This window comes from Nerophis ophidion, linkage group LG25, assembly GCF_033978795.1.
Source record: "Nerophis ophidion isolate RoL-2023_Sa linkage group LG25, RoL_Noph_v1.0, whole genome shotgun sequence".
NCBI classification, from domain to species: domain Eukaryota; kingdom Metazoa; phylum Chordata; class Actinopteri; order Syngnathiformes; family Syngnathidae; genus Nerophis; species Nerophis ophidion.
The window spans coordinates 19,933,952-19,956,309 of NC_084635.1; the positions used below are offsets into that span (position 1 = coordinate 19,933,952).

The 22,358-nt window shown below is 40.3% G+C and overlaps 1 protein-coding gene across 1 annotated transcript in view; it reads right to left on the bottom strand.

Moving 5' to 3' along the window:
- igdcc3 (immunoglobulin superfamily, DCC subclass, member 3) overlaps positions 1-22,358 on the bottom strand; it is a 287,501-nt gene that overhangs the window by 97,892 nt on the left and 167,251 nt on the right. The window contains exons 4-6 of the mRNA XM_061887046.1: positions 18,477-18,607; positions 18,050-18,187; positions 3,551-3,709 (exon numbers count right to left, since the gene is read on the bottom strand). Coding sequence (XP_061743030.1) covers positions 3,551-3,709; positions 18,050-18,187; positions 18,477-18,607 — 428 coding nt within the window. The remainder of the gene's footprint in view (positions 1-3,550; positions 3,710-18,049; positions 18,188-18,476; positions 18,608-22,358) is intronic.

The following is a 22,358-nucleotide window of genomic DNA, read 5'->3' on the forward strand; positions in this document are numbered from 1 at the left end:
TACGTGGCTGTGCCGGCACGCGGTTTGTATGGAAGAAAAGCGGACGTGATGACAGGTTGTAGAGGACGCTTAAGGCAGTGCCTTTAAGGCACGCCCCCAATATTGTTGTCCAAGTGGAAATCGGGAGATATTTGGGAGAATGGTTGCCCCGGGAGATTTTCGGGAGGGGCACTGAACTTCAGGAGTCTCCCAGGAAGTATTAGCGGTGAATGCGGTGTTACAGCGGCACTGCCGCTGTATAACACTGACGGGCTAGCTCTAATGTTAATTTGATATTGCCTCAAGGGCCAAATTAAATTACACGGTGGGCCAAATTTGGCCCGCGGGCCAGAGTTTGACACCCATGGTTTAAGGGGTTATCCGGCTTAGTGTAGACATAGCCTTATATCTGTGAAAAAACACTGTCTGCCATGTTCAGAAAAGGCCACCAACTGTACTCAGCAGCAGTCGTAGATTACCGCTACACACTCGATAAATTGCCAAACATGGATTTTTCACTGGATCGGTTCGCAGCCGAGTGTGAAGCAACCGGAATGAGAATCAGCACCTCCAAGTCCGAGTCCATGGTTCTCGCCCGGAAAAGGATGGAGTGCCATCTCCGGGTTGGGGAGGAGACCCTGCCCCAAGTGGAGGAGTTCAAGTACCTAGGAGTCTTGTTCACGAGTGAGGGAAGAGTGGATCGTGAGATCGACAGGCGGATCGGTGCGGCGTCTTCAGTAATGCGGACGTTGTACCGATCTATTGTGGTGAAGAAGGAGCTGAGCCGGAAGGCAAAGCTCTCAATTTACCGGTCGATCTACGTTCCCATCCTCACCTATGGTCATGAGCTTTGGGTCACGACCGAAAGGATAAGATCACGGGTACAAGCGACCGAAATGAGTTTCCTCCGCCGGGTGGCGGGGCTCTCCCTTAGAGATAGGGTGAGAAGCTCTGTCATCCGGGAGGAACTCAAAGTAAAGCCGCTGCTCCTCTACATCGAGAGGAGCCAGATGAGGTGGTTCGGGCATCTGGTCATAATGCCACCCGAACGCCTCCCGAGGGAGGTGTTTAGGGCACGTCCAACCGGTAGGGGGCCACGGGGAAGACCCAGGACACGTTGGGAAGACTATGTCTCCTGGCTGGCCTGGCAACGCGTAGGGATCCCACGGGAAGAGCTAGACGAAGTGGCTGGGGAGAGGGAAGTCTGGGCTTCCCTGCTTAGGCTGCTGCCCCCGCGACCCGACCTCGGATAAGCGGAAGAAGATGGATAGATGGATGGATGGATGGATGGATGGATGGATGGATGGATGGATGGATGGATGGATGGATGGATGGATGGATTTTTCTTAAAGCTGTGAAATGATAAATCTGAAAACCCTTGTAAAATTGTAATAATCTGAGTTTGTGTACCTGCCCATTCACAAGATTTAGGAGTGACATAGAAGTGAAAGCAGAAATTTCACCAACTTTATGATATGGTACTTTTGCATCATGTACAAAATGAGTACATGATTTGTATACTCATACTGTAGTTGAAAGTATAGTATAGGGCCCTCTTAGGCTTCTACTAAGACTCACACAAAGTATAAGCACATGTGACTCTCCATCATGCAAATGGTAAACGGTGTGTATTTATATAGCACTGTACTATACCCGCATGACACCTAAAGCGCTTTACATTGTATGTCACCCATTCGCACACACACACATTCACACACTGATGGCGTGTATGTATGTAATAGTGTGATATTGGTGCGCTATATTATGAATGAGACAGGGTGTTATGTTTTATTTTGAAGTATTGGTTTTATTTTGAAGAACCGGATGTCCGGTGCAGGAAGTGACTTTGCTGTTTTTTTCCGGATTTTTACTTCCTCTTCTATCTGACTTTTGATGATGAGGTAATAGTTCTTCATTGCTCTGTGTTTCTTGTGTAAATATTATTTCTAAACTTTCATAATACTTTAAAAGTTAAAACATTAATGTTGTAGGTATAAGTGATGTGTTGTTTTTATTATTTTTTTATGCACAATTTTGTTAAGTAAGGATTAGAGCGTCAAATGTTTGGTCATAATTACACATGGTATTTACGCAGGTTTCACTCCGCCAGAAAAGTAGAGACCTGTTTATGTGTTTTGTTTTTCCAAAACAGGTATGTGGATTTGTGTATTATTATTTTTTTTTTATGATAAAATGTTTTTGTTAATGTAATTTAAATTATTATTTTTGTATGAATGAATGTTGTTTATTTCCTTTTCTATCGGACTTTTGATGATGAGGTATCACTCCGCCAGAAAAGTAGAGACCTGTTTATGTTTTTCGTGTTTCCAAACCAGGTGGCCAATAAATGATGAAACGACGGAATGGTAGAGTGTCTCTTACTTAAAACACTACACAACGCAGAGTATTAACCACTATATGTATATCAATGTAATGTATATCACATTATTTAAAAAAATAATCCTTTCGTTTTCTGAAAAACGGCAGTGCGCCTTATAACCCGGTACGATCTTTAATTATTAGAGTCTCGGACGGACGTTTTTTCACGGGACATATTTCCGGCGTTGTTATTGCACTAGTGAGCCACGGTTGAGGAGATACTGCTCCATTGTTGATTCAAATAAAGTCTGAATGTCATCAAAACAGTTAGCTCCACTCAGTGGCCTAGTGGTTAGAGTGTCCACCCTGAGATCGGTAGGTTGTGAGTTCAAACCCCGGCCGAGTCATACCAAAGACGATAAAAAAATGGGACCCATTACCTCCCTGCTTGGAACTCAGCATCAAGGGTTGGAATTGGGGGTTAAATCATCCTAAATGATTCCCGGGCGCGGCACCGCTTCTGCCCACTGCTCAACTCACTGACCAGGGGGTGAACAAGGGGATGGGTCAAATGCAGAGGACACATTTCACCACACCTAGTGTGTGTGTGACACTCATTGGTACTTTAACTTTAACTTTAGCGCCATCTTTTGACACGTCTTCCACTCTCGTCCTTGCACGCTACACCGCTACAACAAAGATGACGGGGAGAAGATGTTGTCGTAGTGGAGCAATGTAAAAAAAGACCTAACACAAAACGGCACAACCTTAAGAGACGTTTAGACTGGGACTTGAAGATAATCTGTAAAACAGAATCTGTGCAACATTTTGACCACCATTACATGTTATGTAGACCACAAGGAAATGTTTTATATTTAGAAAAAAAAAAAAATCATTATTTGACCTATTTAGTGCACCATATACTGTAATTTGTCTGCCTTTGATATGAAAATAGACCTGAATAGACCATCTCAACGTCAGTGCGCCTTATATGTTGATGCGCCCTATGGTCTGAAAAATACGATATATGGTAGACTAAGGGCAAAGTTGTCTGCTCTGTACAGTGTAAACTTTGTGAAAGACTCATTAGAGTTGTGTTCTTCCTTAGCATGTACATTTATTCACTTCTTGATTATTCTTAATAAACAAATGCATTTGTTCTGAAGGCTAGTTATTTCTTTACCGTCTTTAAACTGAAACACAATCAGCTGACATAGTTATTGAGAATCCAATATGGCTTTTCCCAACTCACCTTGGACCACCAAGCGGCCCTGAGCAGTCCTGCGAACACGGGTCCCGGGTTTGTTGGCAGCACACACATAAACACCCGAGTGTTGCACACCAACATCAGAAATCATCAAGTTGCCAGTGCCGAGCACTTGGATTCCCTCCACACCGATAGGACGGCCATCTATAGAGAACAAAAGAAAGCAGATCGTCAAGTCAGATTGTTGGATCAATTACTGTGTTCAAGTGAGGACCTGGTATGGGCTACAGTATGTACACACTGTGTATGTAAGTTTCCAGGCCACCAGAAATTAATAATTATTTCAACCAATATCATTATGTTTTCATCAGCATGGCTTAGCTTGAAAGAAACCGTTGGTGTGGATTTAGTAACAAATGTGAACTTTCAGATTTTCGTCCAATTAAAGCAGGGGTCGGGAACCTTCTTGACTGAGAGAGCCAAGAAAGCCAAATATTTTAAAATGTATTTCTGTGAGAGCTATATAATATTTTTTTAACATTGAATACAACTTAGTCCGTGCATTTTTATGTAAGACCAGCATTTTTAGGGTACAATAAGTCTCTTATTCTTTTTAGTAACATTGTTATTCTGAAGCTAATCAATAATAAATACAATACTTCTTACCATGAATGCGACTTCTTGAACAGGTGTGGTAGAAAACAGATGAATAGATTAAAATGCATGAGACTGTTTTATATTTGGAACGTTATTTTTAACACAGTGATTAGCAGCGAAATTATTCATTACACACCGTGTTCACTAATGTCAGCTAAGATTTATCCAAGAGTCAGATGCAGTCATCAAAAGAGCCACATCTGGCTGGAGAGTCATATGTTCCCTACCCCTGAATTAAAGTGTGTGTCTTCATGTAAATGCAGAAATAATTTTAATTATGAGAACGCCACCAATATTGGGAGTATAAAATAATTTAGCCCTCGTAATGTCATTTATTAAGACTGAAACTGTTCTGTGGTCGCTGTTCTGTGTCTATATTTAGCACATCTAGACTGTGCAAACTGGCACAGTAACGCACATACGGCCGTGAGAAAGGAGGCGGTTGTACCACAAAGACAGAGGAGAGAAGAAATAAACGACAGACGATTGAGAGAAAGAGAATCATCCGTCTGTGTGTGTGTCAACATATTTGAACTATCAAAAATACACATTTTAGTTGTATTGTCTATTCAGCAATATACTTTAATAATTGAATAGCTGCAATGTGTATAGTATTCAAAATGAATGTAATTGATTATTCTTGGTGTTTTCTTTAAACAACATTTGTTTTTTCATATTGGAAATATCCCATTTTAGTAGATCTCATATATGAAAAATCTTCTTGCTGGTGTTGTTCTATTGTTGTTATTGTTGTGTTTGCTGTTATTTTTGTCTCTCTGTCTAATCCCCCTCCTATCCCCCCAATTACCCCCTCTGTCTTCCTTTTTTTTTCTCTTTTTATTCCCTCCTGCTCCGACCCAGCTGCACCAAATGATAATATAAATATATTTAATAAAGACAAATTCAAGTAAGGTGTGGAGAGATGGAGAGGTAGAGGCGGTGAACGAGCAGCGGGACAGGGCACGCCGGAGCCCGGCCCAAGATGGCGGTGAGGAGGTGGGGACGGCGAGCGAGCGGAGAGGCGGGGCACGCTGGTAGCGACGCCGCAATCATGATCAGGTGCGCGGGGCGCCCAGCTGGGGAAATCATATAATCTTCTCGCAAGGGAGAAGAAGGAGGCAGATGCTGAACGCGAGAGCGAGAAGCAGATAACGATGCAGCAAAGTGGAAACCGAAGCTCTAAGGTTTTATTGGAAGAAGAAAACAAAAAGTCAAACTGCTCAAGCCATGTCCTTACTTGGTGGTCCTGGGAACCCGCACGACGGTGAGAGTCCGTCACATAAGGCAACAAGAGAAGTATCCTACACTTCTCTTTTGCAAAATAAATCTGAAAACCGACATGGGCATCTACATCAACTATATGATTTGCCTAAGAAGCTGGGCAGGACAAAAAAAAAAAAAAAACTATCAAAAATACCCATTTTAGTTGTATTGTCTATTCAGCAATATACTTTTAGAATTGTATAGCTGCAATGTGTATAGTAATCAAAATGAATTTAATTGATTATTCTTGGTGTTTTCTTTAAACAACATTCATTTTTCCATATTGAAAATATGCCTGTGGAAGGGGCGTGGTCCGCGTGTCCCCTGCGGGCGGGGCATGTGCAGGAGCCAACTGAAGCAACGACAGGTAAGGAGATTTCTCAGCTGGAATGAGTTATCTAATCACCTGTCTTTTATCAGAAGCGGCGGAGACCATGAGGGGGAGGCAAGGAACCCGAAAGGAGAGACACAGCCGAAAAAAAGCCTAAAACTACATACTGCTGAAAAGCAAAGAGAGCACGAAAATAAAATAACTATATCACTTGACAGCTGGGGTCCAGTGAATTATTCAGCCGGCACAAGAGAGTGTCACAATGACATTTTAGTATTTCTCATATATGAAAATTCTTCTTGCAATATATATTTCTCCAGGATCTAGACACACCATCACAACACCGACGCACCAGCGCCACTCAGAGCACAACTTCAGCGAGCTAAAAATATTTTTTTTGTCTTGATCGCACTTGTATGAAGCCTAAAATAGGTGGCATATATTGTATATGTGTGCTGCATGTCAACACCATGACAAAATGCTACAGGATAAAGCATATGTCATAAATGTGGAGGAAAATTAGCTTCCCCCATGGTGACAGCCGGTATACACTCAAAAACCTAATTTAAATTAAGCGGTATGCACTAATTGCCCTGTGATGAGGTAGCGACTTGTCCAGGGTGTACCCCGCCTACTGCCCGAATGCAGCTGAGCTAGGCGCCAGCGACCCCAAAAGAGACAAGTGGTAGGAAATGGATGGATGGATGGTATGCACAAATTTTGCAGTTGTTATCCATCATACACATCATCTTAATAAATCACCTGCAACACGCACGCTAATAGTAAACTTGTATAGTTTGCACACACTATTTAGTAATAATAGTGTAAATTGCATGTTAATCGGGCTCTTGTTTTAAACTTAAGTAAATAAATTTTTTCCCCAAAAAGTATAACATAGATTTAGTGAAAAAATTAACTGTTAATTAGACTGATACGTTAAATAGGACAATAACAACATTTTACCTGCTTTTATTTTTAAAAGCCTGCAGGAAACACCATTATTAGATATTTGACCACCATGATGATGTCAGAAACTAACTTTGTTTTCTAATCTTAGATAATTGTGGTCACATTTCCCACCGCCACCACACCATCCCCTTCTCCCCTCTGCACTTTCTGTACTTACAAGATAAGTTCCCACTTCTTAGTGCTAGTCTCAGCCCGAACAAAGACTTGAGGCTGTCTCTGATATTAGCTAAGGGGCCTAGGGGGCATTTTAATCCCTTTTTTCGACTTCGATCTATAGCATGTTAGGTCCATATTTCATGTGTTAAAAGACCAAGCAGAGAATGAAGACTCTGCTGGACTCTTGCAGAGACAGGAGCATCACACGGTCACCAATATAAACCATCTTTTTTATAATTGATCTTACAAAATCAAACATTGGTTGAAATAAATAAAAATAATAACTTTTCAGTATATATACACTGTAGATAACACCATGCGTTCTGAGACCATCTAAGACCCCAATCAATGGTTAAAAACTGAACAGAAATCCATCAACCTGAACCACTCGCTCACTTACAGTGCAGTCAACCCAAATACAAGGCATACTGGGAAGGCATACATGTCCTCATTTCCTGCAGATGTGACGCCACCAACTTTGAGTACAAGGTAACACGTTGAAGAGGCATGCCCTGTGTATGTGTTGATTGGACTGAGAGTCAGATAAGGGTTCATTTGTGCTGTGTGGTTAAGGTAAAAATAAAGTATACAGTATAGTTGTGTTGCTTTACGCAGTTGCTCTTTTACATAACATACTGTAGGACAGACCCCCAAACCCGTCTGCTCTTAACAGAGCTGTTTATAAAGGGTTTTAAGGGTGCAATAATGGTGTCTTCCATTTGTACTGGTGAGTCGAAATTTCCGAGTTCTTCGTCAGAAACTCAACTAGACCGCCCCTCGATTTTTGAAAGTATTGGCAATAATATAGCAAACAAGGTACAGATAAAAGGAGCTAAGCCGGAAGGCAAAGCTTTCCGATGGTCATGAGCTTTGGGTTATGACCGAAAGGACAAGTTCACGGGCACAAGCGGCTGAAATGAGCTTAGAGATTGGGTGAGAAGCTCTGTCATCCGGGAGAAGCTCAAACTAAAGCCGTTGCTCCTCCACATCGAGAGGAGCCAAATGAGGTGGCTCGGGCATCTGGTCAGGATGCCACCCGAATGCCTCCCTAGGGAGGCGTTTCAGGCACGTCCGACTGGTAAGAGGCCACGGGGAAGACCCAGGACACATTGGGTAGACTATGTCTCTTGGCTGGCCTGGGAACGCCTCGGGATCCCCCGGCAAGAGCTGGACGAAATGGCTGGGGAGAGGGAAGTCTGGGCTTCCCTGCTTAGGCTGCTGCCCCCGCAACCCGACCTCGGGTAAGCGGAAGAAGATGGATGGATGGTACAGATAGTAAACAAACGCTAGTGAAATAAAATCAGATAGCCACAAAATGTTATACTCTGGATGAGATAAACACCAAAGAGGATTTGAAGTCATTTAGGATCACAAATTTTCGAAGGCATTAAAAGGCTTCAATTACAGACAGAGTACCGTATTTTTTAGACTATAAGTCGCACCTGCCAAAAATGCATAATAAAAAAGGAAAAAAAACATAAATACGTCACACTGGAGAATAAGTCGCATTTTTGGGGGAAATTTATTTGATAAAACCCAACAACAAGAATAGACATTTGAAAGGCAATTTTAAATGAATAAAGAATAGTGAACAACAGGCTGAATAAGTGTACGTTATATGAGGCATAAATAACCAACTGAGAAGGTGCCTGGTATGTTAACGTAACATATTATGGTAAGAGTCATTCAAATAACTATAATATATAGAACATGCTATACGTTTACCAAACAATCTGTCACTCCTAATTGATAAATCCGAAGAAATCTTATACGTCTAGTCTCTTACGTGAATGAGCTAAAAAATATTTTTTGATATTTTACTGTAATGGGGTAATAATTTTACACATAAGTCACTCCTGAGTATAAGTCGCACCCGCCGGCCAAACTATGAAAAAAAACTGCGACTTATAGTCCGAAAAATACGGTACTTTTTGTAAAACTTGGAGGAACACAATGGTTTCATACAAGTTTATGCACCAACGGCAGACCAATAATAGGGAGAGATTGAGAAATTCTATGAAAAAAGCCTATTTAAATGACAGGACATCAGGATTATAATGGGAGACTTAATGCAAAAGTTGGTAAAGAACGCACCAGGTGATCATCTCCCAGTTAGACCAGACATGAAAGTGAGACTCAAAAACATGCAGAAATATACAATAACTCAGATTCATCACCTTTTAAAACAGAACCAATATTTTCGAATTCATTTGGCTACATCAGTATCAAACACATTTTAAATGTTAAACACATTTACAAATACAGAAGAGACAGATGTAAAACGATGCAAGAATAAATAAACAAAACCATGGAAAAACTTGTTGCTGTTACTAAACGTAAACCACGTAAAAAAATTAATGACTCAAGAAATTATTGATTTAATGGACACATTGAGCATATCAAAACAAAACAAAAGTTAGTATATCAAACTTAATAAAAGGAAATGCAACTTGGCTAAAGAAGTCTGGATAAACTCACAATGCGACCTAAACTAACACAAGGGCACTGATAGCAAGTATATGCACCAAAAGATCAAAGAGGCCAACGGGGATGCAGGGCCCCTCAAAGTTAGGATGCATCAAATCAAAGGAAGGCAACGTAATTGGATTAATAATGGATAACAAAACATTCTGTCAAGATGATCTGAATATTTTGAAGATCTATTCCATGACGACGTGGGCCCACCTCCAAGTATAAGAAAAAACATGCAAGGCCCACCCATGAAGTGAAAAATGTCCATGTCCCAAATGAAGCATGGTAAAGCGGTTGGAACGGAAAAAATACCTACTGAAGTCAAAGAAACACTCGAAGAAATTGGAACATCAGAGCTGAAAAAAATAGTTTAACATAATTTACCAGATATAAAAACATCTATTTGTATTACTCTGCCAAAGAATCCAGGAGCCTCAGACTGTGTCACAACACAGATTATTAAGCCTTATGGGTCATACCACCAAAATTCTTCTTAGAGTACAGCTGGCCAGACCAAGGAATAAGTTACAACCAGAGCTTTCGGCCACGCAATTCGTATTTCTCCCGGACCAGGGCACCATAAATGTTATATTGTATGTTACTGGAAAGATCAATAGAAGTGCAAGCGGATTTATACCTGTGTTTTATAGGCTATTCAGAAGAATTTGATAAAGTGAAACCTTTTCCAGAGCTTGAATGAGCTGGATATTTGATAGGAAAGACCCAAGGATTATCAGAAATATGTACTGGGAACAAGAAGCAGTAGTCTGAATTGATGGGGAATGCAGTCAATTTAAAGCCATTCAAAGGGGTATTCGACAAGGTTGTGTACTATCTCCAGATCTGTTTAACATCTACAGTGAAATAAGCTTACGCTACATCAATCATCAAAATGGAATACAAGTTGAAGGGATGAATGTTAACAATCTCAGATATGCAGATGACACTGTGTTAGTGGCCAACTCTAAGGAAACGCTACAGAACATCCTAAACACAGTAGGAGCCTACAGTGAATTGATTAAAATTCATTTCAATGAGCGGGGCTGTTTTGAGATACGAGTGTTTTGAGCTACAAGCTCTGTTATGTATTGATTAACAAGTTGAACAACTTATTCATTATTATTGGTATTGTTCATAATCAATTGCACTTTTTCTATTGGTATTTGTATTGCTCCAGTTGTAGTGTAAAAATAATCATTGTCATTTCAATATTATTATTTATCTCACTAACTGCTTCTTTGCTATCACTTTTACGATCATATTTGTACATATCGTATGTGCTGGTGTTGTTCTATTGTTGTTGTTGTTTTTTTTGGTTATCGTTGTGTTTGCTGTTGTTGTTTTTGTGTCTCTGTGTAATCTCCCTCGTATCCCCACAATTTCCCCCTCTGTCTTCCTTTTTTTCTCTTTCTATCCCCTCCTGCTCCGAATGATAATATCAATACATTTAATAAAGTCAAATTCAAATAAGGCAACAAGAGAAGTATCCTACACTGCTCTTTTGTAAAGTAAATCTGAACAGCCGATATGGGCATCTACATCAACTATATGATTTGCCTGAGAAGCTGGACAGGACAAAAAAAGGAAAAACTTACTCAGGTTTTACCATTTAGTGGTCAATTGTACATAATATGTACTGTACGGTGCAATCTACTAATAAAAGTTATTAAGTTATGTCAATTTGATTGATTGATTGATTGATTGATTTTATTAGTAGATTGCACAGTACAGTACATATCTAATACAATTGACCACTAAATGGTAACACCCGAATAAGTATTTCAACTTGTTTAAGTCGGGGTCCACGTTAATCAATTCATGGTGCTGCTAATAAGTTAAGGTACTACTAAAGTATATTGTTAGAAACTCTTTAAACATTTAAAAATTGACCTAAGCCTGAAAACAGTCGGCAACCTCCTGTAAATCGAGAAACACATTTAACTTGTTTTTTTTTTCAGAAAAGATGCAGTCTCGTATTGATTAGTGCAGTGGTTCTCAAATGGGGGTACGTGTACCCCTGGGGGTACTTGAAGGTATGCCAAGGGTTACGTGAGATTTTTTTATTAAATATTCTAAAAATAGCAACAATTCGAAAATCCTTTATAAATATATTTATTGAATAATACTTCAACAAAATATGAATAAGTTCATAAACTGTGAAAAGAAATGCAGCAATGCAACATTCAGTGTTGACAGCTAGATTTTGTTCCATAAATATTGATGTTAAAGATTTGTGTTTTTGTGAAGAAATGTTTGGAATGAAGTTCATGAATCCAGATGGATCTCTATTACAATCCCCAAAGAGGGCACTTTAAGTTCTATGTGTAAAAATCTTTCTTTATTATTAAATCACTTGTTTATTTTTCAACAAGTTTTTAGTTATTTTTCCAAATAGTTCAAGAAAGACCACTACAAATGAGCAATATTTTGCACTGTTATTAAATTTCATAAATCAGAAACTGATGACATAATGCATGCTGTATTTTAATTCTTTATCTCTTTTTTTCAACCAAAAATGCTTGGCTCTGATTAGGGGGTACTTCATTTAAAAGAAAAATTCACAGGGGGTACATCACTGAAAAAAGGTTGAGAACCACTGAGTTAAGGTACTACTACTGTATATTGTTAGAAACTCTTTAAACATTTCAAAATTGACCTAAGCCTGACAACAATCAGCAACCTCCTGTAAATCGAGAAACACGTTTTACTTGTTTTTTCAGAAAAGATGCAATCTTGTATTGATTAGTGAATGGAAAATTAGTCTCAACAAATGTATTGATGAATTACTCTATTATTTCTTAGGGTCTGGCATTATGGTGTTTTCAATTTGTTTTTTTTCCTCTCCGTTTCCATCATTAATGACTTACTAGGGAACAGTCCAGCGTGTTCTTTTTGCTCTTTTCACTGCTATTTCTTCTGCTCTCACTTCCCTTTGCCAGGAAGTAATTAACTTAGTGTCAGAAAAGAAAGCGCCGGTGCTAGCAGGGTGTGGTGCAGCTCAATGAATAGCAACAAACAAACTCCGGCATAGGCTTCACGGTGGGTGAGGGGTTAGTGCATCTGCCTCACAATACGAAGGTCCTGCAGTCCTGGGTTCAAATCCAGGCTGGGGATCTTTCTGTGTGGAGTTTGCATGTTCTCCCCGTGAATGCGTGGGTTCCCTCCGGGTACTCCGGCTTCCTCCCACTTCCAAAGACAAGCACCTGGGGATAGGTTGATTGGCAACACTAAATTGGCCCTAGTGTGTGAATGTGAGTGTGAATGTTGTCTGTCTATCTGTGTTGGCCCTGCGATGAGGTGGCGACTTGTCCAGGGTGTACCCTGCCTTCCGCCCGATTGTAGCTGAGATAGGCGCCAGCGCCCCCCGCGACCCCGAAAGGGAATAAGCGGTAGAAAATGGATGGATGGAAACTCCGGCATTAGGTGGAGACTGATGTGAAACGGTTGGATTCATTCCCAGCTTCCCTGTGGTAATTTAATACGTACAAATCCATCGTGTTAGCATTTTATTCTGAAGACATTGTGCAAGATTGAACCGTCAATGTGATTATGCTCTTGCGGCTTGAGGGGAGGGGCAGCGTTTTATATTTGGAGCGGGAAATCAGATTTGATAAATGGTAAGGAAAACAGATGCCACATTGAAGAATTGATAAAGACATTTGTGAGTGATAGTCACAAATAAAAATATGCACTGAGGGAGGGGAAAACTAATTGCTTATGCCTCAGCCCGGCATAGCAATTATTCTCCAAGATCACATCTGTTTCCTAGGGCTTCATGAGGAGAAGAGGCACTTACCAACATGATGTTAGCTTATTCCTTAGGTGGTTTGCGTTCCCATTGCAACATGGAGTGTACACAGAACATATCAGTACCACAGGAGCTCTTTTGTGTCTTTAATTAGTACATCTCAAAAAGGATGTGCAAAATGGGTGCGATCAGGATGCAGCTCCGTCCTACGTTTGCTTGTCAACATACATGGACTGTCAAAAATCAAAATTTGAGACACACCGTTTTTTTCGGATTACAAGTCGCTCCGGTGTATACGTCGCACCGGCCGAAAAAGCATAATAAAGAAGTAAAAAAACATATATTCGTCGCACTGGAGTATAAGTCGCATTTTTGGGGGAAATTTATTTGAAAAAATCCAATACCAAGAATAGACATTTGAAAGGCAATTCAAAATAAAAAAAAAATAGTGAACATCAGGCTGAAAAAGTGTAACGTAACATATTATGGTAAGAGTCATTCAAATAACTATAACATATAGAACATGCTATACGTTTACCAAACAATCTGTCACTCCTAATCGATAAATCAGATAAAATCTTCTTCCTCGATGTCGCTTCTAAACAACTCTTCAAGATTCCCCTCCAACACATTGCAGCAAAGACAAAACAATACTTGGAAACATAAACTCTGTTCATTTGCCACCGTCTGCAGAATGACTCCAGGCCTACAGACTTAACACACATCGTTGGCCATGGCGACACATGCACATATACCCCCACCCCCACCCCACGCCTTTCCTACCGCTTCACCCCACGTGGTATGACGAACAACGTAGCAGCGCCCCTTGTAACTGGCAGCTTCGGGCCCGATGCCTGTTGCAAGTCTTGTGGTTTCTGTGTCAATATGTGTATATGTGCTATCAAGTTTTTTTTTCTTTGCCCCTGTGTGTGCCCCTCCCTCAACCCCCCATATAGGATCCTAGTCTGGGATTGACTTTTTTTACTTATCTTCCACCAGCGCATACTTTTTTCCCACGCCATAAGTGCCGATTAATCATCATTCCTGTTCCGTTCCTGTTTCTCTAATCTTGAGCAGGTTTGCGGTGAAAATTAAATTTTGTTTTACTTCTGCAATGACCTGAAAGAGCATACCATACCATACATGCAAAAAAATCATTTAAATAGGGCGGGCTACATCAGTTATCAATTGCACACACAGTCTTAGTAGATCACATGCAAAATGTCCACTCACTTGAACAACGTGGACTTTGGCGCAACTTGCTACGTGGCTTTCGCACGTTGCTGCGAGGGTTGTTTTCCCGTAATGCAAAATATTAAATAATATTATTAACTTCATGGCTTGAAGGTAAAAACATGATTTTTACAAATAAACGGAGCTCACGAGTGGAGGCACAAAACTTAATGCAGGGATCATAACTAACACAAAGGCAGAACTATGAACATGAAACAAAAGAGGGGAGGAATATATTTACATCTACAATTCACCAACTCGAGTATTTCATACATATATATATATATATATATACAGTATATATATATATATATATATATAACAACAACAACACTTTCCTTTCACTATTTGAGTAACCTTTGTTTTGCCATTTGCGTACTGGCGAGAGTCACTTGCCGTCAGTTGCGCAACACCACGTAAATCCTTGGCCAAACAAAAAGCAACCCCGTAACGCAATAGCCAACATTCACCAGGAGATGGCAACAGACAACATAGATTCACTCTATTACAGACGGCGTTGTCATGGCTGTAACTTCCTCGTTCTACTGCTTCGTCTCCTTGTGTGTGCAATTTTTTATTAAAATCCGTAGATGTTGTAACGTGATTGGGCAGTCAAGCTGTTTATATAGTGGGAAAGCGGACGTGAAAAAAGGCTGTCCCCACTCAGGTCCGCATGGAGCTGGAGGGGGCGTGGCCTCCAGCTCCGCTGAATTTCGGGAGATTTTCGAGAGAACATTTCTTCCGGGAGGTTTTCGGGAGAGGCGCTAAATTTCGGGAGTCTCCTGGAAAATCCGGGAGGGTTGGCAAGTATGGGCTAAGTGGCACCTCACATATTTATTGGGACAGAAGTGAGCCGGACATGACGTCATGTAAATACAAGCAATAGTGCGCAAAACGGGGACCAGCAGAGATTGTTTGGCCGTACGGCAGAAGAGCAACAGCAGCGTGTCTTAACGCCCCATGAAGCCGCTTCCGCCAATGCCAGAGCCCATTGTGTATGCGCACGTAGCTCCATTACCACATTCACCACCTCACCAGCCTGCATTAACGTAATTACCCCTGGTGTTGTGGCCGGCAGCCACGTTTCAATTCTGTGGAGTTCTTGTTGTGCGTTAAAAAATATCACTGCTGGTATTTAACGGTGAAGTGTGTGGATGCCTGCAGAACACGTTATTTTGCTTGTTTCCCTGGAGTTCCACTAGCAATACTAATGGCTCGCCATCATGCTAAATAGAGTCTAGAGACACTTTTCCATCGAGTTCCAACACCGGCGAATAGTGCTCCCCATTGGAACTCATGCAGCTCTTGCATCTGTGCATGCAAATGAATGGGATTACAGACAAGTAATTAATTGCGCATTGAGAGACTCTAACCTGAGTGCAATTGTCCCACTAAAAAATTATATATTTCTGTAATTTGTCATATGCATGTCTCACACCCAAAAATAGACAAATGTATGATTAGAACAAGCGAAGGTGTACATGTGATGACGCATGGACCACCGGCGGATCGTAGCTGTTTTGTTCGTATTTGTTCCATTGAAAATATTGAACATTACACACGGCTATCAAAATGTTTTAGTACAACTTTGGTAAGCTACGAAGCCGCACCACTTAATGGATTGTCGGCACATTAAATATATGAGTATTATTATGGTGTGTATAAGGTAAGACAAATTGTCTGGTGTTTTGTTTCGAAATATTATGCAAAAGCAACAAGTACCTGCTGATCAGTATTTGGAATCTGCGTAAATCCCGCTTTTGTAGTCCGTACCAACACCATAGTCGATAAGCTTCTTCTTTTTCTCTATCTTCTTGTTATGTGACATTCATCCTCCACTGTTGTCATTTCTTATATAAAGTATTCTAAATTTCTTACTTATATCTATCAGTAAACTCTTCATGAAAGCGCTAAAACATACCGGTGTAGTGAGTTTACATTATTCACCCAAGGAACTTTAGTTATTAGAGAGTTCCGGTCGGACGGTTTTTCACGGTACACATTCGTTGTTGTTTCCGGATAAGGAGATGCTGCTCCTTTATTCATCCATCCATCCATTTTCTACCGCTGGTCCCTTTCTGGGTCGCAGGGGGTGCTGGAGCCTTTCCCAGCTGCATTCGGGCGAAAGGCGGGGTACACCCTGGACAAGTCGCCACCTCGTCGCAGGGCCAACACAGATAGACAGACAACATTCACACTCACATTCACACACTAGGGCCAATTTAGTGCTGCCAATCAACCTATCCCCAAGTGCATGTTTTTGGATCCGGGAGGCAGCCGGAACACCCGGTAAAATTTTCTTTCAGATCAGTAGGAGTTTCATCCTCCTTCATATAGTGCAGATAAGTAAAGAACATGCAAACTTGCTTGATTATTGATTGAAGTAAAGTCTGAATGTCATTAAAACAGTTAGCTCCATCTTTTGTCACTTCTTCCACTCCCGTCCTTGCACGCTACACCGCTACAACAAAGATGACGGGGAGAAGACGATGCCGAAGGTGAGCCACGTAAATAAGACCGCCCACAAAATGGCGCATCCGGAAGCGACTGTCAGAAAGCGACTTGAAGATGATCTGTAAACAGTGGCGGAGCTAGACTTTTATCCTTGGGGTGGCCAGGGGGTGGCCAAGGTTATTTCAGGGGGTCCACAGACTGTAACAATGAATTTTTTTCTTGACTTATCAATTGCAATCGGAGTGTCAAATGTTGAAATGTACATACTAAGCACACAGGAGATGAGATTTATGTATATATAATTTGCAGTTTATTAACAATAGTAAGTTTTACGGTGGTGTCCTAATTTTGGACACCACCGTAAAACTTACTTTACGACGAGAAGGTTATCCGGCTCTCCGGTCTCCAGCAACGATAACCGACTTCAGTTCAAATCTTCCTCTTCTTCAGTGACGATTCTTCTTCTTCTCCCCTAATGAACGTGGCTCGCAACGCTTTGTGGTACATAGCGCCAACTACTTTACAGGAGGGACTTAGCAGTCAATAGGCTTCACTGATTAAAAATGCAACTGGCCCCTTCCGACAAGACGTGCGGTGCCGCGATATGTCAATCATCTGGGGTGGCACCTGGGGGGTTCAGTCAGATTTCAGGGGGGGTCCAGTGCTACCCTGGCCTCCCCTCTAGCTCCGCCCCGTCTGTAAAACATCAACTATGCAACATTTTGACCAAAGAACTACCATTTCATGTTATGTAGACCACCAGTAAGTGTTTTACATTTAGAAAAAAAACGATAATAATATGAATATGCGCCCTAAAATAAAAACGATTTAAAAATAAACCATTCATCGGCAGTGCGCTTTATAATCCGGTGCACCCTATGGTCCGGAAAATACGGTATACGGATATCGTTTGTATAACCGTTTTACTAGACTATATCAAGTTCACCCGCCTCCCCTCCCCTCCCTACCCACACACACAGACCTCCAAGAACCCTTTACCACAAGTAGACTGCCAACCTGCGGGAAAGACTTACCTACATGATGAACAATCGAGATCATAAATCGTGATTTTAATATCGATAAAAATACGACCCAGCATCCTCTGCAGTGGACACTGTTTTATGTCCAATTCTTTGTCAGAGTTCCGAAGTTTGGAGGAAAAAATAGCCCTGTTGTGTCAAACACGAATGCCCACTGCAGACGACACTGGCTCTCAGGTAGATATACAACAAGAACCTTTATTTTGTTAATGTGATATTACCTAGCCTGCTCCAAGACACGATGGGCCGAGGGTATCCTGTGGCAACACATTCCAAAATGGCGGTTTGGTGAACAGTGAGGGTGAGGTTTTCCGGTCCGACTAGGATCATTGGTTCTTTGTAAACAGAAGACTGCGAACCTGAAAAAAAAGCACATATAAGATAGGAATGAGAATGATGGATGGTGTCCTTTAATTGGATTTCTCTACAGGGCCTCGACCGATATACTGAATCTCTTAGATCAGGCAGATAAACAATAGCTTTGGAAAATCTGGGGAATATACCTGAGGAATGAAAGCGGCAACAAAAGATCAGGACCCAGAACATAAAACAAAAAGCTATTAATCTATTATTTACAGTACAATAAAAAAAAAAAAACAAGACCACTCTGTAGTACAGTGAACGTTAGGGTGGGGAAAATGCACCAACCTGAAACCGTAAGGAGGGCCTCAGTGCTGTGTTTAACTCCTGCGCTGTTATGAGCCACACAGCAGAACTTTCCACTGTCCTCCTCGCGTACTCCTGTGATCTGCAGGACACCCGTCGGTAAAAGGGTGTACCTATAAGGGAAAATAAGGTCAAACACAATATACATGATGCATTATTGCCCTCTGTCACTTTCTCTGTATCATCTTCACTTTCTTACTACAACCAATGGATCTAAGGCAGGGGTCACCAACGCGTTACCCACGGGCACCAGGTAGCCCGTAAGGACCAGATGAGTAGTCCGCTGGCCATGTTCTAAAAATAGCTCAAATAGCAGCACTTTATTTTTTAAATTGTATTTATTTACTAGCAAGCTGGTCTCGCTTTGCTCGACATTTTTAATTCTAAGAGGGACAAAACTCAAATAGAATTTGAAAATCCAAGAAAATATTTTAAAGACTTGGTCTGCACTGTAGTGAAGACCAAGTCTTTAAAATATTAAAAAAAAAATAAAAAAAAATTAAACTATAGTTTAAATAAATTCATTTATTTTTTTACTTTGCTTCTTATAACTTTCAGAAAGACAATTTTAGAGAAAAAATACAACCTTAAAAATTATTTTAGGATTTTTAAACACGTATACCTTTTTACCTTTTAAATTCCTTCCTCTTCTTTCCTGACCATTTAAATCAATGTTCAAGTATTTTTTGTATATTATTGTAAAGAATGATAAATACATTTTAATTTAATTCTTCATTTTAGCTTCTGTTTTTTCGACGAAGAAAAATTGTGAAATATTTCTTCAAACTTATTATGATTAAAATTAAAAAAAAAAATTCTGTATTCTGGCAAATCTAGAAAATCTGTAAAATCAGTTTTAAATCTTATTTCAAAGTGGATTTTAACCTATTTAAAACATGTCATCAAAATTCTAAAATTAATCTTAATCAGGAAAAATTACTAATGATGTTCCATAAATCATTTTTCTAATTTTATCAAAAAAATTCAAATTAGCTAGTTTTTCTCTTCAGTTTTTTCGGTTGAATTTTGAATTTAAAAAAATTGAAATTGAAGATAAACTATGTTTAAAAATTTTATTTTAATTTTTTTCGTGTTTTCTCCTCTTAAACCGTTCAATTAAGTGTTTTTTTTCATAATTTATTCTCTACAAAAACCCTTCCGTAAAAGGAAAAAAAATGTACGACGGAATGACGGACAGAAATACCCATTTTCTTATATATATAGATTTATTTATTAAAGGTAAATTGAGCAAATTGGCTATTTCTGGCAATTTATTTAAGTTTGTATCAAACTGGTAGCCCTTCGCATTAATCAGTACCCAAAAAGTAGCTCTTGGTTTCAAAAAGGTTGGTGACCCCTGGTCTAAGGTTAACGGTTTGGTGGCTTGATTTTGGATCTTTGCAGATGATCTAGTCCAGGCCTGGGCAATTATTTTGACTCGGGGGCCAAATTTATAGAAAAAAATGTGTCTGGGGACGGAAAACTAATACAAAACCTCACAATAAAGTCTGATTGAATGCTAAAAATGTGTTGACAGACCGCATGGAATATGACTGAGTCAGTTGATTGCTGATTTTGTTGTCAGGAATCTGAATCCACCCTGCATTTGTTTTGGTATTGTCATATTGTGTCTTCCTTTTGGGTGGAAGTTGAAAAAATGTGTTTCAGGAATAGTTTGTTTATGAAGCTTTATGTTGTTTCTGTTTTTTTAGAAGAGTTCATTGACGGTCATGATTTAGTCAATTTGATTATAGTACGGGCTTCACGGTGGGTGAGGGGTTAGTGCGTCTGCCTCACAATACGAAGGTCCTGAGTAGTCAGGGTTCAATCCCGGGCTCAGGATATTTCCGTGTGGAGTTTGCATGTTCTCCCTCGTGAATACGTGGGTTCCCTCCGGGTACTCCGACTTCCTCCCACTTCCAAAGACATGCACCTGGGGATAGGTTGATTGGCAACACTAAATTGGCCCTAGTGTGTGAATGTGAGTGTGAATGTTGTCTGTCTGTTCAAGTTCAAGTTTATTCGCAATACCAAAAAACAATTTCATTAGTAGTGAATATCATCAATTAAAGATGTTGGTACGTGAAAGGGTCCCCCAAATAAGCTAGAAGAAGCTTTTGACAGGGGGTCCAGTCTATCTGTGTTGGCCCTACGATAAGGTGGCGACTTGTCCAGGGTGTAATCCGCCTTCCGCCCGATTGTAGCTGAAACAGGCACCAGCGACCCCCGCGACCCCAAAGGGAATAAGCGGTAGAAAATGGATGGATGGATGGAATTATAGTATTTGGTTAAGGTTTATTTTTAAAGGGGAACATTATCACCAAACTTATGCAAGCGTCAATATATACCTTGATGTTGCAGAAAAAAGACCATGTAGTTTTTTAACCGATTTCCGAACTCTAAATGGATGAATTTTGGCAAATTAAACGCCTTTCTGTTTATCGGTCTTGTAGCGATGCGGCAGAACGTGACGTCACCGAGGTAACACACCCGCCATATTCATTTTCACATTACAAACACCGGGCCTCAGCTCTGTTATTTTCCGTTTTTTCGACTATTTTTTGGAACCTTGGAGACATCATGCCTCGTCGGTGTGTTGTCGGAGGGTGTAACAACACTAACAGGGAGGGATTCAAGTTGCACCACTGGCAAGAAATCTGCCGCCAGACCCCCATTGAATGTACCAGAGTGTCTTCACATTTTACCGGCGATGCTAAGACAGACATGGCACAGAGATGTATGGATAACCTGCAGATGCATTTGCAACGATTAAGTCAACGAAATCACAAAGGTGAGTTTTGTTGATGTTGTTGACTAATGTGCTAATCAGACATATTTGGTCACGACATGACTGCCAGCTAATCGATGATAACATCCTACACTAATCGATGCTAACATGCTATTTACGCTAGTTGTATGTACATTTGAAACTAGATACCCACATTTAACGCGAAACAAACACTTACCAGTCGACAGATTTAAGTTGCTCCAGTGTCACAAGATGTGAAAGTCCTGATCGTTTCGTCCGCACATTTTACCGGCCATGCTAATAAGGCAGCCATGCTATGGGCCACTTCATTAGGTACACCCACGCTATGGCCGAATAGCGTCAATAGCTATTCGCTCAATAGCTTCAATTTCTTCTTCAATATCGTTTTCGCTATCTGCCTCCATACTCCGACCATCTGTTTCAATACATGCGTAATCTGTTGAATCGCTTAAGCCGCTGAAATCCGAGTCCGAATCCGAGCTAATGTCGCTATATCTTACTGTGGTAACCGCCATGTTGTTTGTATTGGCAGCACTGTATGACGTCACAGGGAAATGGATAGTGGTTTCGAAGATAGCGAAAATAAGGCACTTTAAAGCTTTATTTAGGGATATTCCGGGACCGGTAAAATTTTGAAAAAAACTTCAAAAAATACAACAAGCCACTGGGAACTGATTTTTATGGTTTTTAACCCTTTTGAAATTGTGATAATGTTCCCCTTTAAGGCCAAAAACAGATATTCACTTAGTATTTCTTTAAAACATATATTCAGTATTTTTTAACCTTAGAAAGATATATGATTGAAAATGATAAAGATGCCAAAAAACATAAAAAAGATGGGAAATCATCAAAGGCTTATTTTGAAAAAGTAATTATGTTTATAAATATGCAACAACAGCAACATATATGCTATCTGTTGTTGTGTTCCCTATTTCGAGTGTACAAAAATGAAGGTGTGTGCAACTGAGTCCGACCTGGACATAACATGGACTATACACAAATGCTTATAATGAAAATGTAATTTTGTTTACAAATTATATGCAATATGTTGTTTCCCTATTTTTTTGTTGTACATGGATGAAGGTGTGTGTTGC